General features: G+C 37.7%; 1 protein-coding gene across 6 annotated transcripts in view; it reads left to right on the top strand.

Annotated features, from left to right (window-relative positions):
* The window catches only part of GIGYF2 (GRB10 interacting GYF protein 2), a 140,732-nt gene that overhangs the window by 68,253 nt on the left and 47,538 nt on the right, over positions 1 to 24,941 (top strand). For 5 of the 6 annotated variants that reach the window (XM_040638951.1, XM_008690332.2, XM_008690333.2 and 2 more), the window contains 6 exons: positions 13,715 to 13,894; positions 17,242 to 17,459; positions 17,552 to 17,714; positions 17,803 to 17,991; positions 20,443 to 20,639; positions 21,619 to 21,778. In XM_040638951.1, the coding sequence (XP_040494885.1) occupies positions 13,715 to 13,894; positions 17,242 to 17,459; positions 17,552 to 17,714; positions 17,803 to 17,991; positions 20,443 to 20,639; positions 21,619 to 21,778 (1,107 nt within the window). The remainder of the gene's footprint in view (positions 1 to 13,714; positions 13,895 to 17,241; positions 17,460 to 17,551; positions 17,715 to 17,802; positions 17,992 to 20,442; positions 20,640 to 21,618; positions 21,779 to 24,941) is intronic. The other variant, XM_008690335.2, reaches the window with a different exon arrangement.

The following is a 24,941-nucleotide window of genomic DNA, read 5'->3' as shown; positions in this document are numbered from 1 at the left end:
ACTAAGGATTAGGCAGAAGAAAGAAACATACACTAGGCAGATGGGGGCTTTAGATTATTTGTATTATTTATCCACATCTGGCTAACTTTACGGGTTAATTTTCGTACGACAAGAAGCTATTTAGAAAGTTTGGTGAAAAAAATCTTTCCCAAGATGATTGACATTGTATTCATAAGAGAGTCTTTCTTTTTAATTTAAAGATTTTATTTATTTATTTGACAGAGAGAGAGACAGCCAGAGAGAGAGGGAACACAGGGGGAGTGGGAGAGGAAGGAGCAGGCTCCCAGTGGGGCAGGGAGCCCGACGCGGGGGCTCGATCCCAGGACCCCAGGATCACACCCTGAGCTGAAGGCAGACGCTTAACTACTGAGCCACCCAGGCGCCCCACATAAGACAGTCTTTGACAGCCATATATTTAGTACTTCTAGTAGATATTCTTCTGATCCCCATAACTATCTCAGGTATCTATCTTAAACCATTGTGAACCCCATACATGGTTCTTACGACAGTAATGATTAATAATATTAACCAGTATATATTGTTTATTATGTGGGAGGAATTATACCAAACACTTGTGTTAACTCATGTGAAGCCAGCAGGCAATGTCTGGTGCAAAGTAACCTTTCAGTCTTGGTTGCTTTATTAGTATTATAAATAATGTTCCTTAACTTTCCCAGTAGTAAGTACCATTATAATTCCTATTTTACAGATAAAGAAACTGAGGCATAGTGAGTTTTCTAGGATCGCAAAGGTAGTAAGTGTTGATGAATCCCATACCAAGTCCATAGTCCAGAGTCAGTGCTATATTGCTTCAAAAATAGACATTTTGATCCTGGTTAACCTTTATGAATAATAACTACATTCCATTTGACTAGTTAATTGTTTAAGAGTCATTACAGAATATTTGGTCTTTAGGAATGTTTAGGTTTAGACCTATGATTTGTAGGCAAGAAATATATTTTCAGTTAAAGAAGGTGTCTTATAAAATTTGGAAATCATCACAGCCACAATTATTACATAGTCCAGTCTTTCGGAGGAGAGACTTGTTACATTGTTAAATTTGTATTTTGCTAGGTGAGAAAATAATTTTTAAAATATATTTTATGAAAGAAAAGGCATTTTGACACTTGAAGAAGGATATAGTAAGGAATGATAGTCGGCTGCCTTCAGAAAGGTTGTGAACCACTGCACTGTCCTTTATAGTTTCTTTCTTCTTCTTCTTTTTTTTTTTTTTTCATTTTTTGAGGTGAAATTGGTATGTAACATTATGTTAGTTTCACCTTTGTTGTTTGTTGCTTCCTCCCTGTGTGAAAATGGCCATCATGGACCTTGCATTTAGGGAATCGCTGTCCTGGTGAATGATACTAATTGCTGATTGTTTCATAATACTTTTTTGGGGAGGGGAAAAGTTCCGTTATTCTTGATTTTCAACTTACTTTATTAAGTTCTAAAACTCACTACCCAGGGAGATAGCCTTCTGTATATATTATAGCTAATAAAAGTATTATTTGGACTTTTTCAGGATCGTTACTTGTTACCTACAGCTTTGTAATAATCACTTTAAGCTTCAACAGTTTCATTCTTTTTCTCTTGCAGTTAACTAAATACATGGAAAAACCTGTGAACAGGGATGTCAAGACTAATATCAAGCAATCTCCTTTTTATATATAAGCCATTGCTCAATCTTGTTTAGATTGTGTTGGGAGGTAGAGTAGTTGAGAGAATAAGATTTTGATCTCCTCTTAACGGATTACCCTGAACAAGTCCATCTTTGGATTCATGTAAGCAGTATGGTTTACTATAATGAAGGCAAGGTGGGGAATCTAGCTGACCGTGCTCTGGCTCTGTTGGTTACATAGCCGTGTCAGCTGGGCAAGCCACCCAATCCCCTTGGCCAGGCTTCTTATATTAAAAAAGAGAGAGAGACAAAAGAGAATTAAATAACACAGTCTCTTAAAACTCTGTAAGTTTTAAAATTTATTTCCATTTCCCTCAACTGACAGAGGTTTTTTTAGATGATTTTTTTTCTCTTACGTGGTTTTACATCTGCTTGTACAGTATTTAGAAATTATATTATTGTTGCCTGATAACCTGTAGATTTTCTCTCCAAGTAATTTTCATATCTTTACAGGTGTCCAAATACCCACTGAATGTATTTTGTCTTGGTTTGTATTTATATGATTCTCACTAACTGATCCCAATAGAAAATAGAATTGAAGCTTGGGAAGGTTTGTTTGTATCTCTGTGTGTGGGCTGTAAAGTATTTGCTCATTTACAGACTTCGGTGGAAAAAAACACTACTTTATAAAAATGATAGTTTGGCTGCTTCAGTGGCTGTTAAAATTATGGATTCATTTTACTCCTTTGGTTTGTAGCACTTAAAATTATGCCTTTTCTGTTGCCATGTTGTAAGGTGGTAATGTAGTTCATATTAAACAGTTAAGATAATAGGCTATAAATACAAATGTTAAATGATCACATGATTATGTATTTGTTTACAGCTGGTGTAAAAACTGATTGTATAGTCTTAGAATCATCTCTCCTACCCTCTATAATTGGGGCAGACAGTGTGAGTTCTAACTCTCTTATATAAGCTCAGAGATTCTTTTATATTTTAATTTCTTATTTGTAGAAGCATCTGCTAATTTCAGTAATGAATCTGTGCCTAAAAAGACAGTTAAAATTAGGCATTCATCACTTTTTTCATGGCTTAAAAATTTTTTTTGGGGGGGGTTATTTGTTCTTGTACGCTCATTTTGGTTTTCTTAATCCCTTCCAAAAGAAGGATATCTATATATATCTATATCTATATATCTATATATAGATATAGATATATATTTAAAAGCCAAGGAAGGGGGGTAGAAGCAACAAAGCCACTGAATTTTTTCTAGGGCCTCTCCTTTCTACTCATTTCTGTATTCTAATGTGGAATTAGTATACATTTAATAAAACAGGAAAATTTCTAGTAATGCTTTCAGTAGGGCTATTACTCCATTTCCAAAATTTAAGGAAAAAGAATAAAGAATCTTAATGTATGACCCTAAAGGTAGTATCTTGTTTTAAAAATCTTTTGGCAATATCTGGCTCTGTCCCTATTTGCCACTCAAATTTCTTTCTCTGTTCCCCTTAAGGAAAGAAATAAGAATGAATATTATTTCATGTACTCACCAATTCTTTTGCTGGGTCAGCCTATGTGTGCACAGGTAGGTCTTGAGGAAACTTGCAGCGTCTGTCTTTTTGATAAGGTAACTTTAATCTACAAGTCTAGCTTGTAGGTTCTCTTCTTGGACTGGGTTTACAGTTCACATTCCTCTGTTTATAATGTCGTGGGGGCTAGTTTCAGCTGAAGCTGATGTGATTGGTCACTTAGTCTGCAGGGGGGCCAATTAGCTCTGATCATGTGGAAAAGAATGCTGGTTTGTTAGGAGGTCTTTCTTTACCCAACACAAACCTTAACAATTCTGGAGAAAGCCTCCAGAACTGACTTGGAGAAGGGGTGCATTTTTTCCCTCTAATCAGGACCGGTCTTTAGTAAGTTTGCATAATCTTACTTAAGAGTTTATTTGAAAGTTCAAAGGGATAAAATTCCCTGCAAGATTTCCTTTCAGCCGTCTTTCCTTATATAGCATGTTGAAGTGTGAGATACTGCCTTTACTATTCTTTTTTTTTCCCCTCCATTTCTTTGGGGAAGATTTCCTTGGATAAGGACTTCTAGGCATGAATTAATTAATTGATTTTGTTAGTTTTCTTTTCATATTCCATCTCACTAGAATGGCTACCGCTAATTCTAGAACTGGTAATGTAGATAATTTAGTTACCTGAATTTGGGGGGGGAGGGGCAAGGAGACAGGCTTTTTTTTTTTTTTTTTAAGGCTATGTGCAAAATCTTAAATAACAATAAACTTAATTGGTAACTTGCACTTATCTTTCAAAAACACACCTATGTGAAGGAGCTGAAGAATTTTCTTAAGGCATGCTTTAGTAATGTTTAGGGGATGGTTTCCTGAGAAGCATATGATAACGTGCAGTAAGATGTAGTGTTCAGGTTACAGAAAATTTAACTTAACATCTAAATAGTGTTTAGCTAGAAAATGTTTGTGATCCAGCTTGTAACAACCTTGAAATGAGCTGTGAGATGGCTTTGTGTAACGCCTTTACTGAGCAGTACTTTTCTCCACCTCTGTTAGCTGCTGATTTTAAAACTTTGATCAAATGTCACATGTAAGAGGATCTGGGAAACAAAGGCCGTGATTGTTCAAAGTAGAATCATGGAAGGCCTGCTGGGAAAATTATTAATGTAGACCAATATAATGCTACTTAGAAGGTGAAATCCGCCTTTGTAGATTCCTTCCCCTCCCCCACAATTAAAAAAAAAGTATTAATTCCTTCTTTGTTTTATTAATGCCAAACATCTCAATACAAGTTCAGACACAGCATTGGAAACTTTGACCTTCAGAACTAGAGGAGGTAAAAGCATAAAGTAGGGACTTGTGATGTGATGCTTATTCAGTCCTACACACAGTGGTAGGGAATTATGCTTTATATCAATTGACAGTTGATGGATTATGGGAGAAAAATCCAGAGCAAATATAGTGTGACACTGCCTTTCTGAAACTACGGGAGTGTATTTGCATGTGTCTTGCATCAACATTATAATAAGCAAGATGGTGAAGGATTTTGCCAAACTTAGAAGCCTCTTTCCATAATATACTCTGTTTCAGATTTGGCAGAATGATTGTCAAGAAAGAAACGTCTCAAGTAAAGAAGGGTTCTGGTTTCTTGATTTCTACAATTTGAGTCTTGCTATGGTTTATAGACAGTGATTCCTAGTTGATAATTATATGGATATTGTAGACCGGCTTTGGAGTGTCCACTCAGGAGCATAGTACTCCCATTTTAATAACCTGAGCAGTTCAGTTCGTTTCTGGTTGAAACCTCAACCAGGTTAGTTGAGATGAAACTGATATTGGCATAGATCGTATATATAAACTTCACCCTAAAACACATGGGCCCTTCTATCTAAACAGATTTACTGATTTCAGTTGAAGATGACTCTAAAACATTTCTTCTGTGAACATAAATGCTAAATATCTGTTCTTTGATTTATTTTTTATTAAAAATTATGCTTAAGCAAGGTGCCAAGACCAGGTACATTCTTCTTCTTTTTCTTCTTTTTTTTTTTTAGATACATTATTCTTTATTAAATTCAAATCTCTGTCCCTAAAGGTGTTTGATTTTCTTTCTGGCTAAAGTAATCTAGTATGTAGTCCATAACTGTGCCAACTTGTACTTGAGAGTAACAAATGCTGTAGTTGGAGTCTAGTGTCCTACCTGTGTACATGAATAATCTCCCAACTTTAAAACTTTAGCTCTGTCTCCTGTGTTCTTTCTTACGTGGTATACTTCGCTTTCTTTAGAAGCTGCCTAGTCCCTTTCCAGTTCTGTATTCAAGCCTACCTGCTTATCATCTTCTTCCCCAGAGATTTGAGGCAGTGTCTGGGTGTATACCATCAGATGACTGAACGTGAGAGTTGTAGGAATATGGGGTATATTCAGACCGCAAGAGGTATTTTTTCAAGGAGATTTTGATACGCTGCAGCCCCTCCAGTCTGTCTTTTTCAGCCAGGAACTGTTGTGTTTTCAGGACCAATGTTAATGAGTGGAGTAGTTTGTAACCTCTTAGGAGTTAGGATGGGAGAAAAGTTACAAATCTCTGGATATAAGATTTAAACTTCTCCTTCCCAGCCATCCTGAGTTTTGTTTATAATTGATTATAGGGAAAAAAAGTAAATATCAACACCTGGATGGGATTTCCTTTCATTATTTTCTCTGGTGTTAGAAAATATTTTTAGTGTCGGTCAGAGACTATATATCTGAATAGAGGAATACAAAGTTTCTTACTAGAAAAATTTGCACATAAACAAGCTTCAAAGTCTGTCCCATAATTCCACTTTTGCTTTTGGAGTTTGGACACTTGTAAGTTCCAAGTCTCACAGCTGTAGATTTTATTGGCTGAGTGCCTCTTTGCTCCATCTGAAGTTTTCCATAAACACCGTTTTTGGCTGTGAGTCAAACATGCACACAGGTGCCCTTTTACTGCTCTTTCTCCTTAGGAAGTCTACTCAATTAGACCAGACTAAAACCAATGTTACATTTTAATTTAATTTTATTTTTAGAAGAATCCTATTCATACTTAATACATTAAGTCAGAAATGACCAAGTATTTACTGCCATTGGGAAAATGTTTGTTTATGTTGTACATTTGCATTTTAGCATGTTTTATACATTTCTGGTTACTGTTGCTATGAGAACATAACATGTATTATATAGGTAGTATAGTTTGATCATAAAACGGTCATGTTTGCTATATTGAGTAAAAGAAAATACATTTTAAATTTGTATTTATCTTTTGAAGGTCATAGATACTTCTTTAAGACTCTTACAAAAACCTTAGACCATTTTCCCTGATAAAAGAAAACATGCCAGCATAATATGTGCTTTTGGTTTAAGGATGCATAGCCCCCAAGTTCATTTATGGACTATAGGTTAGGAATACTTGGGTCAGGCATTAAATTTGTAAATTATTCAATTACATTTACTTTTCAATCCTGTTTATCAGTTATTCTCTTAAGAATTTAAGAAGTAAACTAAAATATTTGGTTACTCAACTTTATTATCGTGCTGGTATTATGGAAGGAGGAGGACTTTGGTTTGAAATGCTGAGAAGGGCCTTGTGGGTGTCCCTCACTGGCCACTGTGGAATTCTGGAGTTTGTAGACCTGAAAGGAACTTTAGATAGCATCTTCTACGTTGCCTGGGAATGACTTTTAATATTTAGCTTTTATTTTAAATTATATCAGTAATAAACAAATGTATGTGTTTTTTAAAACAAATCATGTAGATCTAATTCTCTTTGACATTTTCACTGCCCACTCAAATCTACACAAATACAAATATACTGTAATCATTTAGGTGATACAGGATTTATTTTGATGCTTTAGAGCAATTCTTGCATGCAGTGTAATTTTTAGTTACATTAGTAGTAATTGGAAATGTGTATTTTATTAGATGGTGCTTGAAGTCATTTTTTTCCCCTCAAAATAAGTTCTGGAATAAAATTTTCATAGTGAAGAGATTGGTCTTAACATTTTTTTCAGGGGTATGTATTTTGAAACAGTTTTATTATTTGTTCATTCATTCATTCATTCATTCATTCATTCATTCATTCATTCAGGAGAGCACAAGCAGGGGGAAAGGGCAGAGGGAGAGGGAGAAGCAGACTCCCACTGAGCAGGAATCCTGAGATCATGACCTGAACCAAAGGCAGACACTTAACTGACTGGGCCACCCAGGCGCCCCTTGACATAATTTCTGTTGGAAGATTAATACATTTCGTTCTATCTTCTCCTTATAGAGATGTTGGTGGTCTTTGTCTATAAGCTGTACCCATGCATAGTATGTCTGTTGCCCTTTTAGAATTTGTTAGACTTTGATCCCAGAGCTTCCTCTTTCTCCATTAGTTTTTCTAGAGTTTTTTGCTTCTTCCAGTGGGTTAAATTTGTGAGTAAACCCATGATTAGGAGTTTGAACACCTGTATTCTGTTTCTGATTTGGTCACTGCTCAGGTATGTGACCTTGGGAAATTCCCCCTACAGGTATCCCTTTCCTCACAGGAACAATAGAGATGATAATGTTTAACTTAATTTTTGTGGTTATAATGATGATTAGATGAGATAAATGGATGCATTTGTTTACATGTGTGTCCCTGGGCTATGGACCTGCTGGGTAGATGCTATGTCTGAGTCTCTTCTTTATTTTTAATCCTTTGTCTTTAATTGTGTTTGTCTACATAGGAAGCACTCATGTTAATGTTTGCTAGAGGTTTAAGTAAAACGAAACAGGTAAAAAATGGTAAATTTAGTACTATTTTTCTGGGAAAATATTTGGTAGTGCTTACTAAAGTTGAATATACTGTATTTCACTCCTGACAATTTCACTTCTAAGCATATACCAACAGAAATACAAACATACACTAAATTTCATATCTAGGAATGCTCATAGCACCACAATTCGTATAGCAGAAATCTAGGAACATCCTAAATCAGCAGCAGAGTAATATATTGTAGTCTGTCCATACAATGAAATCCTGTATAGCAGTGTAAAAGAACAAGCTACTGTTCTCTGTAATATTGTGTATGAATCTCCTATAATGTTTAGTGAAAGAAGCCAGACATAAATGAATATTCCATCTGCATTAAAAAAAGTTAAAAAAGCAGGCAAAAATAATCTTTGGAGATGAAAGTCAGAAATAGTGCTTACTTTGGGAAGGGTTGACTGCAGGGACATGATTTTTGAGAACTCCTGATATTTTCTTTTTTATTTTTATTTCAGTTAATTTTTTATTTCTTAAGTAGGCTCCATGCCCAGTGTGGAGCCCAGTGCAGGGCTTGAACTCACGACCCTGAGATTCAGACCTGATCTGAAATCAAGAGTTGGAAGCTTAACCAACTGAGCCACCTAGGCACTCCTGATACTTTTTTTAAAATCTTGGTTATGTGGTTATATTTGCTTTATGGAAACTCTTTGAATTGTACATTTGTGATTTATGCACTTTTTGGCAAGAATGTTATACTTTAGGAATAAGTTGCATAAAGGGAGGGGGAGGAGATGCGTGAAGTCCACGTAAAAGTTCTTGAATTCGTTTCATCCTTCTCTTATGAAAATGACAGTGAGGGGTGCCTGGGTGACTCATTTGGGTGATTGTCTGCCTGCTGCTCCACTTGTGGTCTCAGGGTCCTGGGATCAAGCCCCACATCGGGCTCTCTGCTCAGTTGGGAGTCTACTTTTCCCTCTCACTCTCCCCCTGTGTGCACTCTCTCTCACTCAAATAAAATCTTAAAAAAAAAAAAAAAAAGAAAATGACAGTGATCCTCTGAGGTGGAACTCCACCTACCTTGCACTTACTCTTTTGTCTTTTTTAAGATTTTATTTATTTATTTGAGAGACAGAGCACAAGCAGGGGGAGCGGCAGAGGAAGAAGTAGACTACCTGCTGAGCAAGGAGCCTGATGCGGGGCTCAATCCCAGGACCTTGGGATCATGACCCAAGCCGAAGGCAGACGCTTAACTAACTGAGCCACCCAGGCACCCCCAACCTTGCACTTAAATGTGGGATGTTTTGCATGTTTGAATTACATTATTCTGGCTTTCCTTGGTTTACTGGAGAAGTTGTCACCTTAATCTTTCTGTTGCAGTTATTAAGTATGTAATATTTGACATATCAAAAAGTGTATTGCAGTTGAGGAAACAAGCACTTAGTAACAAAATTTGAACTCCTTTTTTTTTTTTTTTTAAAAGATTTTATTTATTTGAGAGAGAATGAGAGAGAGCATGGTGGAGAGGGTCAGAGGGAGAAGCAGACTCCCTGCTGAGCAGGGAGCCAGATGCGACAGGACTTTATCCTGGGACTCCAGGATCACAACCTGAGCTGAAGGCAGTTGCCCAAGCAACTGAGCCATCCAGGTGCCCTGAACTCCTTTGCTATAGAATTTTTGAGCTAGAATGGGCTGGTGTTCGTGTAAATTCAGGCAGCCTTACCTCAACACACGCGCACACACTTTTTAAATTGGGAATTGGGTCTTTTCTTTTTTTTTTTTTTTAAGTAAAGGTGTATAGATCAGAATTGGGGCCAAAATTTAAAATCAGGTGTAGTGACACCAAGATTTTTATTCTTTGTTTAGTACTGTGCTCTTCCTTATCTTCAAAATACCGGTCTCAAATTGTTTTTGGAACAAGGTATGGCATTGTCATTCAAACATGAAGTACGGGTTGAAAATTACAAGATAGTTTTCAATAAGTAGAAAAGCCAGATTTTGTTTTTTCCTATACTCTATTTTTGCCTTGTTCTTTTTTTTTTTTTTTTAAGATTTTATCTTTAAGTAATCTCTACATTCAATGTGGGGCTTGAACCTATAGCCCCAAGATCAAGAGTCACATGCTCTTCCGACTGAGCCAGCCATGTGCCCCTGCCCCATCCTGTTTTTTATATTTTTCATATTAGGTACTAATATGAAAAATATATGTAAGACTGATAGGTCCAAAGGTAAAGAAGCTGTTAGTTTAGAAAAAAATGTAAACAATTTACAGAAAGGGACATAAGGTCAGTAAACAACGTGAAAAATTCATATTTGAGCCACATTAGTGTACCACTTTACAACTATTAAAGTGGTAAGAGTTTTAAAAGGATAGCAGCACTTAGTGTCAATAATGCGAACTGGTGTGTTGATTTGACCCTTTTTTTGAGGGAAAAAGGCAGTGGACGAAGTCTGTCTTTTGACCTAGTAATTGCATTCTTCTGAAGTTTTTTTCAGAAGAGATAGTTCAGAAGAGCAGGTATTTCTTGTCTCGTTATCTATAGTTCACAAAAAATTGGTTATAAAGTAAATGTCCAGTGGGGAATAATCTAGTAGATTATGCTGTAGCAGCAAGGTATACCTGGTATGTACCCATTTGTATGATTGGGAGGATGTATAATCACAGAGAAGTATTTGCTATGCAAAATAGTAGGCATACTGATTGAAACTATAAAAAAATTTAAAGTTAAGTAAAAGCTAACTACAGATAGAGTTGTAAGATTGAGAGATTACTAGTATTTTTATTAATAATTTTTTGCAGTATCATTTATTAGAAAAAATAATAGTGACACCAGTTTTTGATGAGTTGAGCCTTTTGCCATTTGTACTCTTTTGCTTGCTTTGCTATGTTCATTAGTTTTTCAAAGGCTTAGGGTAAAAGTAGGTGAAAGAAAGTGAGTGTTCCATTTGGTGTATCCATCATGCGATTAGTACTGTATTCCCAAATCATTGCATGACTGCTTGTGATTGATTATGTGGGTTAAAAGCCATTTCCCATCATTTATTTTTATGTTTTTATTTGTCTGTCTGTCTGCCTATCTATATATTAGGGATTTTTTTTAAAGATTTATTTATTTATTTTAGAGAGAGAGAGTCAGCCTGGTGTGGGGAGGGGCAGAGGGAGAGGGAGAGAGAATTTCAAAGAGATTCCCTGCTGGGCATGGAGCCTGATCCGGGGCTCGATCTCATGACTCTGAGATAATGACCTGAGCCAAAGTCAAGAGTTGGATGCTTGGATACTTAATCAGTTGAGCCACCCAGGTGCCCCTGTATTGGGGATTTCCTTAACTTTGCTGTTTTTTTCTGAGTATAGCTACATTTTTCATCAAGTCGTATAATAGATGTGGTACTTTGTAAAATGGGTTGCCCTTCTTATTCTGAGCAAGAGAACCTGGACGGCCTCTGAATGCAAGGGCAGACATGGAATATATCTGTATTTGAATTCATAAAATTTGGTGCTTAATGTGCAATAAATATTTGTTGAATGAGTCGGAAGATTAGTATTTCAGTCCTGTCTATGCCCTTTAAATAGTGTGATTTTGGACAGTTCTCTTATGTTATCCTTTTGAAAAGCCTCAGTATTCTCAGCTATAAAATAGAAAAAATAACTTCAGATATTTTTTTAAAGATTATTTATTTGAGAGAGAGAGGGAGAGAATGAATGAGCAGGGGGAGGGGCAGAGGGAGAGGGAGAAGCAGCCTCTCCCTGAGTAGGGAGCCCCACACGGGGTTGATCGCAGGATCCCAGGATCATGACCCTGGCCAAAGGTGGACACTTAACCAACTGAGCCACCCAGGTGTCCCCAAATATTTTCTTTTTAAAGATTTTATTTGACACAGAGAGAGGGAGGGAGAGAGAGCAAAAGCAGGGGGAGCAAGAGAAGGAGAAGCAGGCTCCCTGCTGAGCAAGGGAGCAGGGAACCTGATGGCAGGGCTCAATCCCAGGATGCTAGGATCATGACCTGAGCTGAAGGCAGCCACTTAACTGACTGAGCCACCCAGGTGCCCCAAGATAACTTCAAATATTGAGGATTGTTATGAAGAATAAACTGATGAATGAGCATTTGTTTTTTTGTTTTTTTGTTTTTTTTGGTAGGTGTTTTTATTGTCTATGACTGTGTAACAAAATACCTCAAAACTTAGTAGCTGAAAACAACAAACATTATCTCAGTTTCTGTGGGTCAGGAAGGAGCAGCATAGTTGGTTGGCTCTGATGTGGGTGTCTCATGAGGCTGCAAGGCTGCAGTCACGGTGTCAGCCACCACTGTAGTCATCTGAAGGCTTGACTGGGGTTGGATCCATGCTTACTCATGTGGCTGTTGGCAGGCCTCAGTTCTGTGTCATGTGAGCTTCTCCACAGGGCTGCCTCACGACATGGCCGTTTTGCCACGGAGAGAGCATCCCAGATGAAAGTCACAGTTGTTTTTTTTTTTCTTTTTAAAGATTTTATTTATTTATTTATTTATTTGACAGAGATAGAGACAGCCAGCGAGAGAGGGAACACAAGCAGGGGGAGTGGGAGAGGAAGAAGCAGGCTCATAGTGGAGAAGCCTGATGTGGGGCTCGATCCCATAACGCCGGGATCACGCCCTGAGCCGAAGGCAGACGCTTAACTGCTGTGCCACCCAGGCGCCCCTCTACAGTTGTTTTTAACTTAATATTGGCACTGACATCTTATCACTTCTGCTGTATTCCGTTTGTAGGGGGGAACTAGCCAATAATTGCAGTTCACACTTAGGCGAGGGGATTACACAATAGCCAGGAGGCAGGGCTTGTTGGGGACTATCTTAGAGGCTGCCTGCAATAATTAGAAAGCAGGTAGTATTTTGTCCAGCAAATTTCCAAATATTTTATCCTTCAATAGAATAATACGTGGTAACAACCCAGTAACTGGGCAAACGGGATATTGAATCTTTATACATACGAAATGGAATATAAGAGGATGACCAGAAATTAGAATTCCGTCATTTTCAGATGCAACTGTACAACTTTCTTTCACTTTCATGGTGGTTTAGTACAAAGAATTGAGGTTGTCACTGAAGTATAAGTAACTACAGGTTATAAGTGGAAGGTACCAGTGTATATTCTGGATTTTCAACTAATTTAATGTGAAATTTTATATAGTCTGTTACAAATTGTGTATGTTAGCACACGTTGGATGGTGAGTAAAGAGATCATTTGTTTGCACAGTTTGGAATTATCTTTTAAAAGTACCAATTTAGTTTACTTGGTATACCAGGCTTTCTTTCATCGTTAATGGAACTCTTGACTGGCATTAGGTTACATATAGTTTTGCATTCTGTTCAGAAACAATTTGTTGTATGCTTATAATGTAATAGATGTTAGAGTAAATGAAAATGAAAAAATTATAGTTCACATTGTCTGCTTTTGAATTTACAGTGTTTTTTAGGATAAAAGATAGGTTGAATTTTATAGATAGCCTATTTGGGCAGAATCGCCAGTAGAAGTTAATTAAATAAATAAAAATGCATCATATAATTAAAAAATCTTGTATGACTTTAAAAAAAAGTAGTATGTCCTGGTAAGGTAGGTTGGTTCACTTTTCATTGCATCCCCTTTTTATAATGCACATATTATTTGTTTAAAAAACAGTTGCCCAGTCTGTGTATGTTGCACTTTAAGAAATACGTCTAATACTAGATTCATATGTCTGCAGTTCTGTTACTCACACTTCCTGAGCATTAGAGTAGGCACATCTGCACAAAAGCATGATCTGAACCTTCCAGTCTGCTTTCAGAATCCTTACTGGCTGAGGCACATGTTTCCTTATTTTGATTACAGGAAGACCAAATTTTGAGGAAGGTGGACCAACATCGGTGGGAAGAAAGCATGAATTTATACGATCAGAAAGTGAAAACTGGCGTATTTTTAGAGAAGAACAAAATGGAGAAGATGAAGACGGAGGTTGGCGACTAGCTGGACCGAGACGGGATGGAGAGAGATGGCGGCCCCACAGCCCTGGTAAGGCTCCTGCTGAGTGAACACAGGGACCAAAATAAGGGAATATTTGGTGGAAATTGTTATCGATTAAGCAGAAAAGATGAACAGGTAAAGAAAAAAAAAGAAAAAAGAGGACTTAATTATTTATGTCATCATACTCAGTCTTAGCACTACAAAAAAATTTCAGCATGAAGATTCCCCATATCTCTTCAGTTGATGAAAATCATTTTTATTTTTCTGGAGCAAGTAGTGTGGTTTAATGGGAAGCACCTGCCTTTAACTGAAAAAACGTGAGAGGGTCTCCTTCGGTTTTGTCTAACACTAAATCTTTGTATTTTTTCACCATGCTTTCAAACTTACAAATGTATGCTCACTAAGGAATATGTGCTCTCCCTAAAATGGGGTACTTCTGTAAAATAAGAGATTTATTCTTTCAATTTTTTTTGTCCTGGAAAAATGATTTATGCTTATTTGAAGGATAAACTCTGAACCCAGGTCAAAAACATAATCATAAGTTTATTCTTTTGTCCTAACTTTAGAAAAAGGAGAGAGAATAGTAGTGATTAGTGGTTTTGTAAGTTCTTCTGTTTGACTCTTAAGAATGCTTCAAACTGTTCTTCCCTGACATTAGATATGCTGGTAATTGAACACACTGGTGCTTTGTGTCAGAGTTCATCCCCTACCAAAGTGCTGATTCCCTGCCTCATGATAATCAGATGCCACTGTAGTTTGAATGTGGGGTCATGCAGAACCAAAGTGCACAAAGAGTGTGTATTTGCCTTATGCATTTCATGTGCATAACATTATTTTAGCTATCAACCGTATGCCAAAGAAGCGCACTTTTAGTAGAAGAAATCATAATTAAACTGTTTGCATTTACATTTTAAAATCAAGTTATTAGCAAAATCACTAGTCTCAGCCTGAGTAAACATTATAAAAACGTTCAGAGTGCTTTACCATATCCATTTAGTTATGGATAGGTGGAAACATAGTCAAGTTAATATTTGTATAGAGTTTTGATGCTTTTACCCCACTTCCTCATGGCTGCCTCTTGGACGAGTTTTGTCATGAGTGGGCATTGTTTACATCACAGTTATCTAGGCAATTCTCATGAGTCTGTGTGCTGGGCAACCAGATGTTACAGTTCTCTTCAAGGCATCACGGCATTTTGCGCTGAGCTTGCCTGTAAGCAAAAGGTTTGTAGACTATGTTCCCAACAAGCATTCAGTGAAAGAATGGACAGGGTCTGGGCTGAGCGAGAAGAGAAATTCCAGCGGATCAAAAACAAACAAGGTGAATGTTTTGGAAGACCAACAGTGTTTGTGAGCCCAAATGTCTGATGTCGATTCTATTAAAGGGCGTTAGTTAAACAAAGTAAAATTTTAGCGTATTTTCTACCACTGACCCTCCTCACCCCAACAACTTAGATTTTGGACATATGTTGTCTTTTTCTTAAATCTTTCTCTCTGATATTCGATTTCCATGTCCTATTTATTTGTCATTAACTTAACAATTTCCCCCAGTTTTTTATTGATATATTTTTAAAAGACAGTTTGGGGTATATAATATATGGGGCTGAGAAAACACTGGAAATAAGCATTTTTTAAAAAGAAGACCATCTATTTTTTCAACCCAGCATCTTAAACGTTAAGTCTGATTATATCAGTTGTTACAAATTACTCTTAACATTTCTTAGTTTATATTCTTTTATTATTTGATTAAAAATTTAAATATGATTTTCACTTATTTTTATATTATAAAAATTGTAGCAGACTTTTATTTTCATAGTGTAAGACATTAAAAAGCAGTGGTTAATCATCATAATCTAGGGATGTGTCTTATCTGCTACATTTGGTTTAAGTAGGGCTCAAAACTGGATATGTATGGGAGATGGGACGATTAAGGACAGCAAAGCATCCACCCTGGGAGCTGAACTTAAGAAACTCAGTAAGAGGAAAACATGAGCCAGATGCCTAGAAGGATAGATTCCTATCATGGTGCATACTTAACAGACGGTTTAGAAATGATAGTAATAGAGTACTCTGGAATTCAACATTTGATCATGAGTACTTCTTTTGAATAATGATTCTAGGTTTGCATTTAAGCAATCTGGATATAAAGTTCTTTAGTTTTCATAGAAGTGTAATAGTTGTTGTAAGTAAAGGATGGGGGAAGTATGGGAATAATGTTTTCTTAACTTTGGTGTGAGTGATTTATAAGTAGCTACCTCTATTGGACATTTAATGTTTTGCCTTCTCATTTTCAGTTTGAGTTTCAGATTGCTGGTTTTAGCAAATTGGGCCTCAGTAGTAAGAACATTAAACTTTTTGGCTCATTTCTTTTGTGCATCCCCCACAGAGAAAGTCAAAGATCGAAAATTTTAATAGGTTAAAACCTGCCTCTCCTTTTAAGACTCTCTTAGAGTCAGGTTTGTCAGATATTAACAAGAGTTCCCCTTTCTTAAAAAACACAGTACCTTAACTGGCATCTTTTATTCTTAGGCAGTCTTTTTTCTGTTGGAAAGTGGATGTAATAAACAGTATGCTAGGGTGGATTTAGGAATGTCCCTGGGGGTATTATACAGAAATAAAAACTCCCTAGGGAAAGTTAAGAGATGAGAGTAAAGGGAAAGGAAAGTAAGCATGCTATTGTGGAAAAAGCAGTAGAGGATGCAGAATTAGATTCTAGTTCTGCTTTGCCACTATGCAAGTTAGTGTCAGAGTTTTTGTTTCTTAAACTATAAAATTAGGATAGTGGGGCTATATAAAATCTCTGACATCTGTTAGTGCTGTGATTCCATGTCTTTTTGTTGGGAATCAGAATTACAAATGGGATCTTAGCAGTAGCAGGTAGGCATGATGAGTTCGATATTAGGATTTGCCACAGGGAGTTGCTCTTATACATCAAGAATGATATTTTTATGAGAAGAAAGAAATGTGTGAAGGCCTGCCAGAGGGAAGGCATGGCCTTCAATATGGAAAGATATCCAGTGTTACAAGCCTAGGCTAAGAGTATGCCACGTGAATGGCTAATTGATGTTTCCAATTAGACACCTAAAGCTCATCCAAAGTATATACTTTGAATCAAGTGTCCTTTAAAAGTGATTTGTTTAAAATTTATCCTTCAGAGCTTTAGAGTATGTCGTGTGGCTCAGTACTTACTGAGGATAACTACTGTTGTCACTTAGTGATGTCATATGTATGCTGAGCTCTGAATTTCATTTAATTTGCCTAATTTTCTCTTTAGTAGGTTGATCATTTGAATTCACAGCCAGTCATAGTTTTCTTCTTTATTTCCTATTCATGATTTTCTTTCTCAAATACTGTCATAAAAATTTTCTAAGGTTTGTATCCTCCTCCTCATCCCAGATGGCCCTCGTTCTGCAGGCTGGCGGGAACACATGGAACGACGGCGAAGGTTTGAGTTTGATTTTCGAGATCGGGATGATGAACGGGGTTACCGAAGGGTGCGCTCTGGCAGTGGAAGCATAGACGATGACCGGGATAGCTTACCCGAGTGGTGCTTAGAGGATGCTGAAGAAGAGATGGGCACATTTGACTCCTCTGGAGCATTCCTCTCTCTAAAGGTAAGAAATTTGTTTTAAATGTTACAACAGGCACTGACCTGCCACCAAAGCCAAATGTATTGTTGACCTTTGGCTTTATTTTCTTGATACAGAAAGTGCAGAAAGAGCCGATTCCAGAAGAGCAGGAGATGGACTTCCGGCCTGTAGAGGAAGGTGGGGAGTGCTCTGACTCTGAGAGCAGCCACAATGAAGAAGCCAAAGAACCCGATAAGACAAATAGGAAAGAGGGAGAGAAGACAGATAGAGTAGGAGTTGGTAAGGCTCATTTTTGTCTTTTATCTTCTTATTTTCATCAAACCAAAAGTTTCCTAAGTTGTTAATTTAAGACCACTTCACATTGCAGAAGCTAGTGAGGAAACATCCCAGACCTCGTCCTCGTCTGCTAGACCAGGTACTCCTTCAGACCATCAGCCTCAGGAACCACCACAGTTTGAGAGAAAAGAGGATCCCCAAACTGAGCAAACGGAAAAAGCCGAGGAAGAGAGTCAGACGGAAACTAGCCTACCAACCAAAGTGCCCAGCAGAGGGGATGGTATGTATTTATGAGAGCAGATGAGCTAAAACAGGATTCTGCTCAGGCAGGCCAGTGATCACTGATAAGATAGCCTTCTGTTTATGCCTCGTAGAACCTCTCCTAGTGTTAAACCCCATCAAACGCTGCTTCCCACGTATGTGTCCTCCCCCAAATTCACCAAAGCAGAGTTAGAAGAAGCAAGGGTGCAGCTCAGGGATCTCACTTCCTAGGGTGTTATGACATAGCCACCTTGGTATCAGTTGAGCAGACAAGGTTTAGGATCCTCTGCAATAATTTGATTCCCACTTCAGACAGGTACCTTCCGTTTCATATAGTGGTTGGATGTGTGTCCAGAAAGCACACCAAATATGTTGTTCCAAAAGAGGCCAGAAAGAACATGGATAGATCTGTGGAAGTCCTACCACCTTTGCTAGAGAATAAGCTTAAAGTATATCCCCTTCTCCAATGTTACAGTTTCTATTTTAATTTGCTCATATATCTTAGTAGGCAGTTTTAATGTTTACTTCCATGTTTCTTCTTGCGCATACTTAAAAATGACATTGTAATGCTTGATGTTGAAGGGTTAATTGGTTGAATCACTATAGGAAATCACACCTTTAACATGGCATGTGAGCCCTTGCATGACCTGGCATCTGCGTGCTTCCATATGGTTTCGGTGTCATCTCTGTCTCCTTCATACTCTGTTCCCCAGCCTCACAGCCTCTTAGGTCTTGAAGTGTACCTTGTTCTTTTGTCTCCTTGCCTTAGCACATGCTGTTCTCTGTGCCTGAAACTCTCCCACCCTAGGTCCCCAAGCTGGGTTAACGATCTTCTCTTGCTTCTTAAACTATCAGCACTGTTCCTGACATAGCAATACAATATTATAAAGATCTGTGTATTATCTTTTTGCCTAATAGACTAATATTTTGAGGGCTTAAACCAAGGATATCTTTTCAGCGTTTTATGTCTAGAACAAAGCTTAGTGAGTGAATTCAGAGTATTCGAATCTCTGTCAGGCACTGTGGAACTTGTCCATTTTGAGACCTGTTTGATATGTAGTAGTCATTTTTCAATTATGATGTGCCCTCAAATTACTTGTGTTTCATTCTCTTGAATGTAGATGCGTGGGACCTTATTCTAGGAGATTTAAGGATGGAGTCCAGACATGTGTATTTTGAGAAAGCTTCATAGATGTGCGTTGAAGATTAAAACTCCAGATTGATAATCTGTAAGGGAGATAAAGCATATGTATATTAGTTATCTAGGGCAAAATTCCTATTTTTAGAGGGTAGGTTAAGAGTAGCCAGAGAAGGGGCGCCTGGGTGGCACAGCGGTTAAGTGTCTGCCTTCGGCTCAGGGCGTGATCCCGGCGTTGTGGGATCAAGCCCCACATCAGGCTCCTCCGCTATGAGCCTGCTTCTTCCTCTCCCACTCCCCCTGCTTGTGTCCCTCTCTTGCTGGCTGTCTGTGTCAAATAAATAAATAAAATCTTAAAAAAAAAAAAAAAAAAAAGAGTAGCCAGAGAAAATCTTCAGAGGCAAGAGTGGCCTAGAGCAGAGGGACAAAAAGGAAGGGAGAAGGTTTCAGTTTAGGATTGGGCTGCTGAGGTCAGATGAAGAGGACTAGGAGAAGCCATTGGATTTGGGGACTTTGAGTCACTGCTTCTCTTTGGGAGAGAAGCTGTATTGGAGGGTGGAAGTGGAAGTCACAGTGTAGCAGGTGGTGGTGTATCAACTGTTCTTTTAAAAAGTTTGGCAAAGAAAGGAAAGAGTTACTGAGAGGAACAGGAATTTGGAGAAGCTGTCTGTAATTGAACAAACAAGGTTTCAAAGGGGAAACTGCGTTTGTATCTAATTACTCCCATCCCCTTTCCCTTCTAAAGAGCCCGCATACTGAGAGACTAGAAATAGGGAACACAGACCCTCTTTGCAGTCTGTGTTCTTACTGAGAAGAACTTCCTGCACTGTCCAGGTAGACTCCCAAATGCTCTTCATTATCCTAACGACTGTAATGTATTGAATTATAGTAATTATCACCTGAAATAGGTATTTATTCAAGATAATTGCAGATATTTTAAAGTTTTGATGATGAGTTACGATATTTTCGAGAAGATTTGCAGTGCTTTGCTAATGGTCTGCTACATGGAGACATGTTATAAAGAAGGGATTAGACTGATTGTTTGCTTTCAAGAGGGAGATGTATGGGCAGATGCTCTAGTGACACAGGCAAGCACTGTAGAAGGACCTTCTGGACACCTCTTAATTCTTACATTGTGTCATTCTGTAGAAGTACTTCTGTCATTGTAGGGAGAAATCCTACACTTCTCCATAAGAAGTAGCTGCAGTGTTCCTGACACATTCACATTTCTGTTGAGCCCATATAGTGAGCGGCCCAACTTGATGATAACATTCTTCATAAGAGTCTGTCTAGTTTAAAGGGTTTTCATCTTTCTCTGTTTTTTTCCTTCAGAAATGGTTTCTGATGTCCAGCAGCCGCTGTCACAGATTCCTTCAGATACAGCCTCTCCTCTTCTCATACTTCCACCGCCTGTTCCCAATCCTAGTCCTGCCCTCCGGCCAGTTGAAACGCCGGTCGTAGGTGCTCCTGGGATGGGCAGTGTTTCCACAGAGCCAGATGATGAAGAGGGTCTCAAACATTTGGAACAGGTAAAAATCATGTAATCCTTCTTTTCCCAAACTACCGTAAAATTTGGAAGCATTAAAGGAATATTCAGAAATGGAACTTCTGTGCGCTAGATTTTATGTACTGGAAAAGTTGTTTGTAAATCTAGTATTTTTTTGTATGAGTAATTGTCTTTCAAATCATTTCATGCTTATAAGTTTCTGCTATGTAGTAGTCATTGTGTCAGGTTATTTTTTTCTCTTCTGAGGTTGCCCTTAGCTGTTTGCTTTTCTTTTTTCTTTTTGGAAATTAATGGAATGCCAAAAATGGCAAATACAAGCAGCTGTGGATGGGCATAGCGTCTTCTGTATTTTTTGCCTGAAGTGTAACTGAGAAAATAGTTAAACTCAGGGTATTAACATTTTATTTATGTCTCTAGATTTCCTAAGATTAGCTATACCTTTGTTATATGTAAGGTAAATGATAGCTTGCTTTCTGTAGAAGAATTGCTCTTTCAGGGTGGGGTAGTTTTTGGTGGCAGGAAATGCTTGAGAGGAAGAAAGGAGGACAGTGTCTTAGTAAAACTTGTAAAAGATTTTATTTGTAATTGTATTAATTGAGTCTGTTGTATTAATACCCATGTTTTTACAGGTTTAGTTGATATGCTTCAGGATTGACCAATGGATTATTAGTTTAAAAAGTAATCTTATTAGTGTGTTGATTAGAAGCCTGGGCTTTCATCCATACCAGTTTGTGTTTTAATCTCAGCTTGGTTTGCTTAATAATTTTGAGACTTTGAGCAAGATTTGATCTCTCTGGGCCTTAGTTTCCCCCTCCATAAAATGGGGACAGTACATATTATATGAACCTTGTTGGAAGAAGTAAATGGTTGCCTGCCGTGTTTCTTGCACAGTAATACCTTTCACAAGTCAAGTCATTCCAAAAAGGTAGGCATTTTTATTACGTGTTTTAAGTATTAATTTGGGATCATTTTCCTCAATCCTCCCCCCCCCGCCCCATTAGCAAGCTGAGAAGATGGTTGCTTATCTCCAAGACAGTGCACTAGATGATGAGAGACTGGCATCTAAACTGCAAGAGCACAGAGCTAAGGGAGTCTCAATTCCTTTGATGCACGAAGCAATGCAGAAGTGGTATTACAAAGATCCTCAGGGAGAAATTCAAGGTACCTTATTCCATTCTACTTGAAGCCATTACCTCCAGATTCTGTAAGATGGTCATTATTTAGTGTTAATTTGCATAATAGTAGAAAACAGTCCATTTTTACAGTTTTTCTTTATATATAGATATCTATATATATAGAAGGCATTTTTACAGGTTCTTCCCATAGCACTTTACAATTTCAGTGGGGGGGAGGGCAGTCCAATGAAAATCATTTGAATACAAGGTGGAATGTGATTACTAATATGATAGGGATGTAAACAAAATGCTCAAGACCCTTTCAGTTCTCACTACCCAGCTGGTTAACTGGGCAGGTGAATTCTTTATCTTCTTTGTACTTCAGTTTCCCTCCCAAAGAAAGGTGATGGCAGCAGTCTTGGAAGACCTTACTTGAATGTTTTGCTGAAGTGGAGTTGATACCGTAAATGATAAAGACTTGTTAAAAATGTGGGAGGAAGGATCATACCATGTTATAAGTTAATTCCTTAAAAGATTTGTGTGGTGCACAAGTTAGAATGTAGAGAGAATGCTATAAAAGACATTTGTTGATTCTTCATTTCTGCTTTTCAAATCTTTGTTTATAACCTGAAATTGGTTGACTATATTATTGTCAGTTTCATGATAGTGTTTTACCAGGTACACCCTGTGACCTCTTTCCAGCAAACTAACTCCTTTTCCATGCTCAGTCCCCTTACCCTTTCCCTTTATTCTCCTTTATAGCATCTATTACTGCCTGGCTCTGTATATACTTGTTCATGATCTGTTTATATCTCTATAGAATGTAAGGTGTATGGGATCAGGGACTGTGCGTGTGTGGGTTTTTTAGTTTGTTTGTTTTGTTTTTGGTAAAACAATCAAAATCAAGAACATTATTCGATGTTTTAGGGATTGCAACTGGAGAGGCAGAGTGTGCTTCCAAGTTGAGGACTCTGTTTTAATTAAAACACATGGATGTGTGTTTTAATTAAAATTACTTTGAGATAATTGTAGCTTCACATGCAGTTGTAAGAAATAATAGAGATTTTATGTATTCCTTTTTTTTTTTTTAAAGATTTTATTTATTTACTTGACACAGAGAGAGAGCACAAGCAAGGGGAGTGGCAGGCAGAGGGAGAGAGAGAAGCAGGCTCCCCGAGAAGCAGGAGCCTGATGTGGGGCTCGATCCCAGGACCCCGTGATCATGACCTGAGCCGAAGGCACATGCTTAACCAACTGAGCCACCCAGGCACTCGATTTTATGTATTCCTTACCCAGTTTCCCACACTGGTAATCTCATGCAAAACTGTACTACAGTATCCATCCAGGATATTGACTTTGATATAGTCGAGATTCAGAACATTTCCATCTCATGTTGCCCTTGGATAGCCACATGCATTTCCTTCCCATCCATACCTACTCCTTAACACTTGGCAACCACTAATCTAGTCCCCATTTCTATGGTTTGTCATTTCAAGAATGTTACATAAATGGAATCCATTTCCATCAAATGGAAAATTTTTTCCCCCCACTCAGAATAATTCTCAGGGGATTGATACAGGTTGTTACATATATCAGTAGGTGGTTTTGTTTGTTTTTGTTTTAACTGAGAAGTACATCAATGATATCAATATATCATAATTTAACCATTCATCCATGAAGGGTATCTGGGTTGTTCCCATTTTTGGCAATTATTATTATTTTTTAAAAGATTTATTTATTTTAGAGAGAGAGTGTGTGCAGTGGGGAAGGGGCAGAGGGAGAGAGAGAGAGATTAGGGGAGAATCTCAAGCAGACTGTCCACTGAGCTCAGAGCCCGATGTGGGACTCCATCTCAACCTTGAGATCATGACTTGAGCTGAAATCAAGACTTGCACGCTTAACTGACTGGGCCACCCAGGCGCCCCCTGTTTTTGTGTATTATAGTAAAGCTGTTAAATGTTTATGGGTAGGCTTTTGTGTTAACACAACTCTTCATTCCTCTTGAGATATAAATGTCTGGGAGTGCAATTGCTAGATCGTATGGTAATGACACGTTTTTTTAAGAAACTGCCAAACTGTTTTCCAGAGGGCTGTACCATTTTGTATTCCTGCAGCAATCTCTGAGTGTTTGGTTTCTTCATATTCTTGACAGTATTTGATGTTGTTGCTATGTTTTATTTTAGCCATTTGACATGTGTAGTGATCTACCTCATTGTAGTTTTTGGTTTGCATTTCCCTAATGGCTAAAGATGTTGAACATCTTTTAATGTGTTTATTGGCTGTTTATTCTCTTAAGTAAATGATATCTTCATGTTTTTTACCCATGTTCTGATTATTGTTTGCTTTTTTTACCTTTGAGTTTTGTGATTTCTTTATATATATAGAGCCTAATCCTTTATTAGATATGTGGTTTGCAAATATTTTCTCCCAGTCTGTATCTTTTTATCCTCTTTAACAGAGTCTTTCACAGATCAAAAGTTTTAAATACTTATGAAGTCCCATTGATCAGTTTTTCCCTTTTATGGATTGTGTTTTTGGTATTAAGTCTGAGACAGAAGAACTCTTCCTAGCTTCAGGTCCCAAAATTTCCTTTCCGAAATAGTTTATAGTTTTTTGTTTTACATTTTAGTCTGTGATCCTTTTTTTAAAATATTAATTTATATATTATTTATTATTTTGTTTAGAGAGAGCGTGTTTGGGGAGGGACAGAGGGAGAGAGAGTCTCAAGCACACTCCACACTGAGCAGGGAACCCGATGTGGGACTTGATCCCACAACCCCAAGATCATACCTGAACCAAAACCAAGAGTCAGTTGCTCAACTGACTGTGCCACCCAAGAGCCCCAACTCTGTGATCTATTTTGGATTAATTTTTGTATAATGATTGGGACTTAGATCAAAGTTTATTTTTTTGCTGATGGATGTCCGGTTGCTCTGGAACCTTTTGTTGAAAAGCCGTCTTTCCTCTTTTGAATTGCTTTTGTACCTTTGTCAAAATTCAGTTGGGCATGTTTATGTTGGTCTGTTTCTGTGTTCTTTATTCCATTGATCTGTGTGTCTGTCTTTCCACCAATATCAGTCTTGATTACTGTAGCTATATAATATGACTTGAAATTGGGTAAACTGGTTCCTCCCGTTTTTTTTTCCCTCCCAGTTTATTTTTATCAAAACAGTTTTTAGCTTTTCTATTTCCTTTGCCTTTCCATATAA

This window comes from Ursus maritimus, unplaced genomic scaffold (genome assembly GCF_017311325.1).
Source record: "Ursus maritimus isolate PB19 unplaced genomic scaffold, ASM1731132v1 scaffold_1, whole genome shotgun sequence".
Taxonomy (NCBI): Eukaryota; Metazoa; Chordata; class Mammalia; order Carnivora; family Ursidae; genus Ursus; species Ursus maritimus.
Note: the sequence above shows the minus strand (reverse complement) of the source record. Positions and strands in the feature narration are given on the sequence as shown.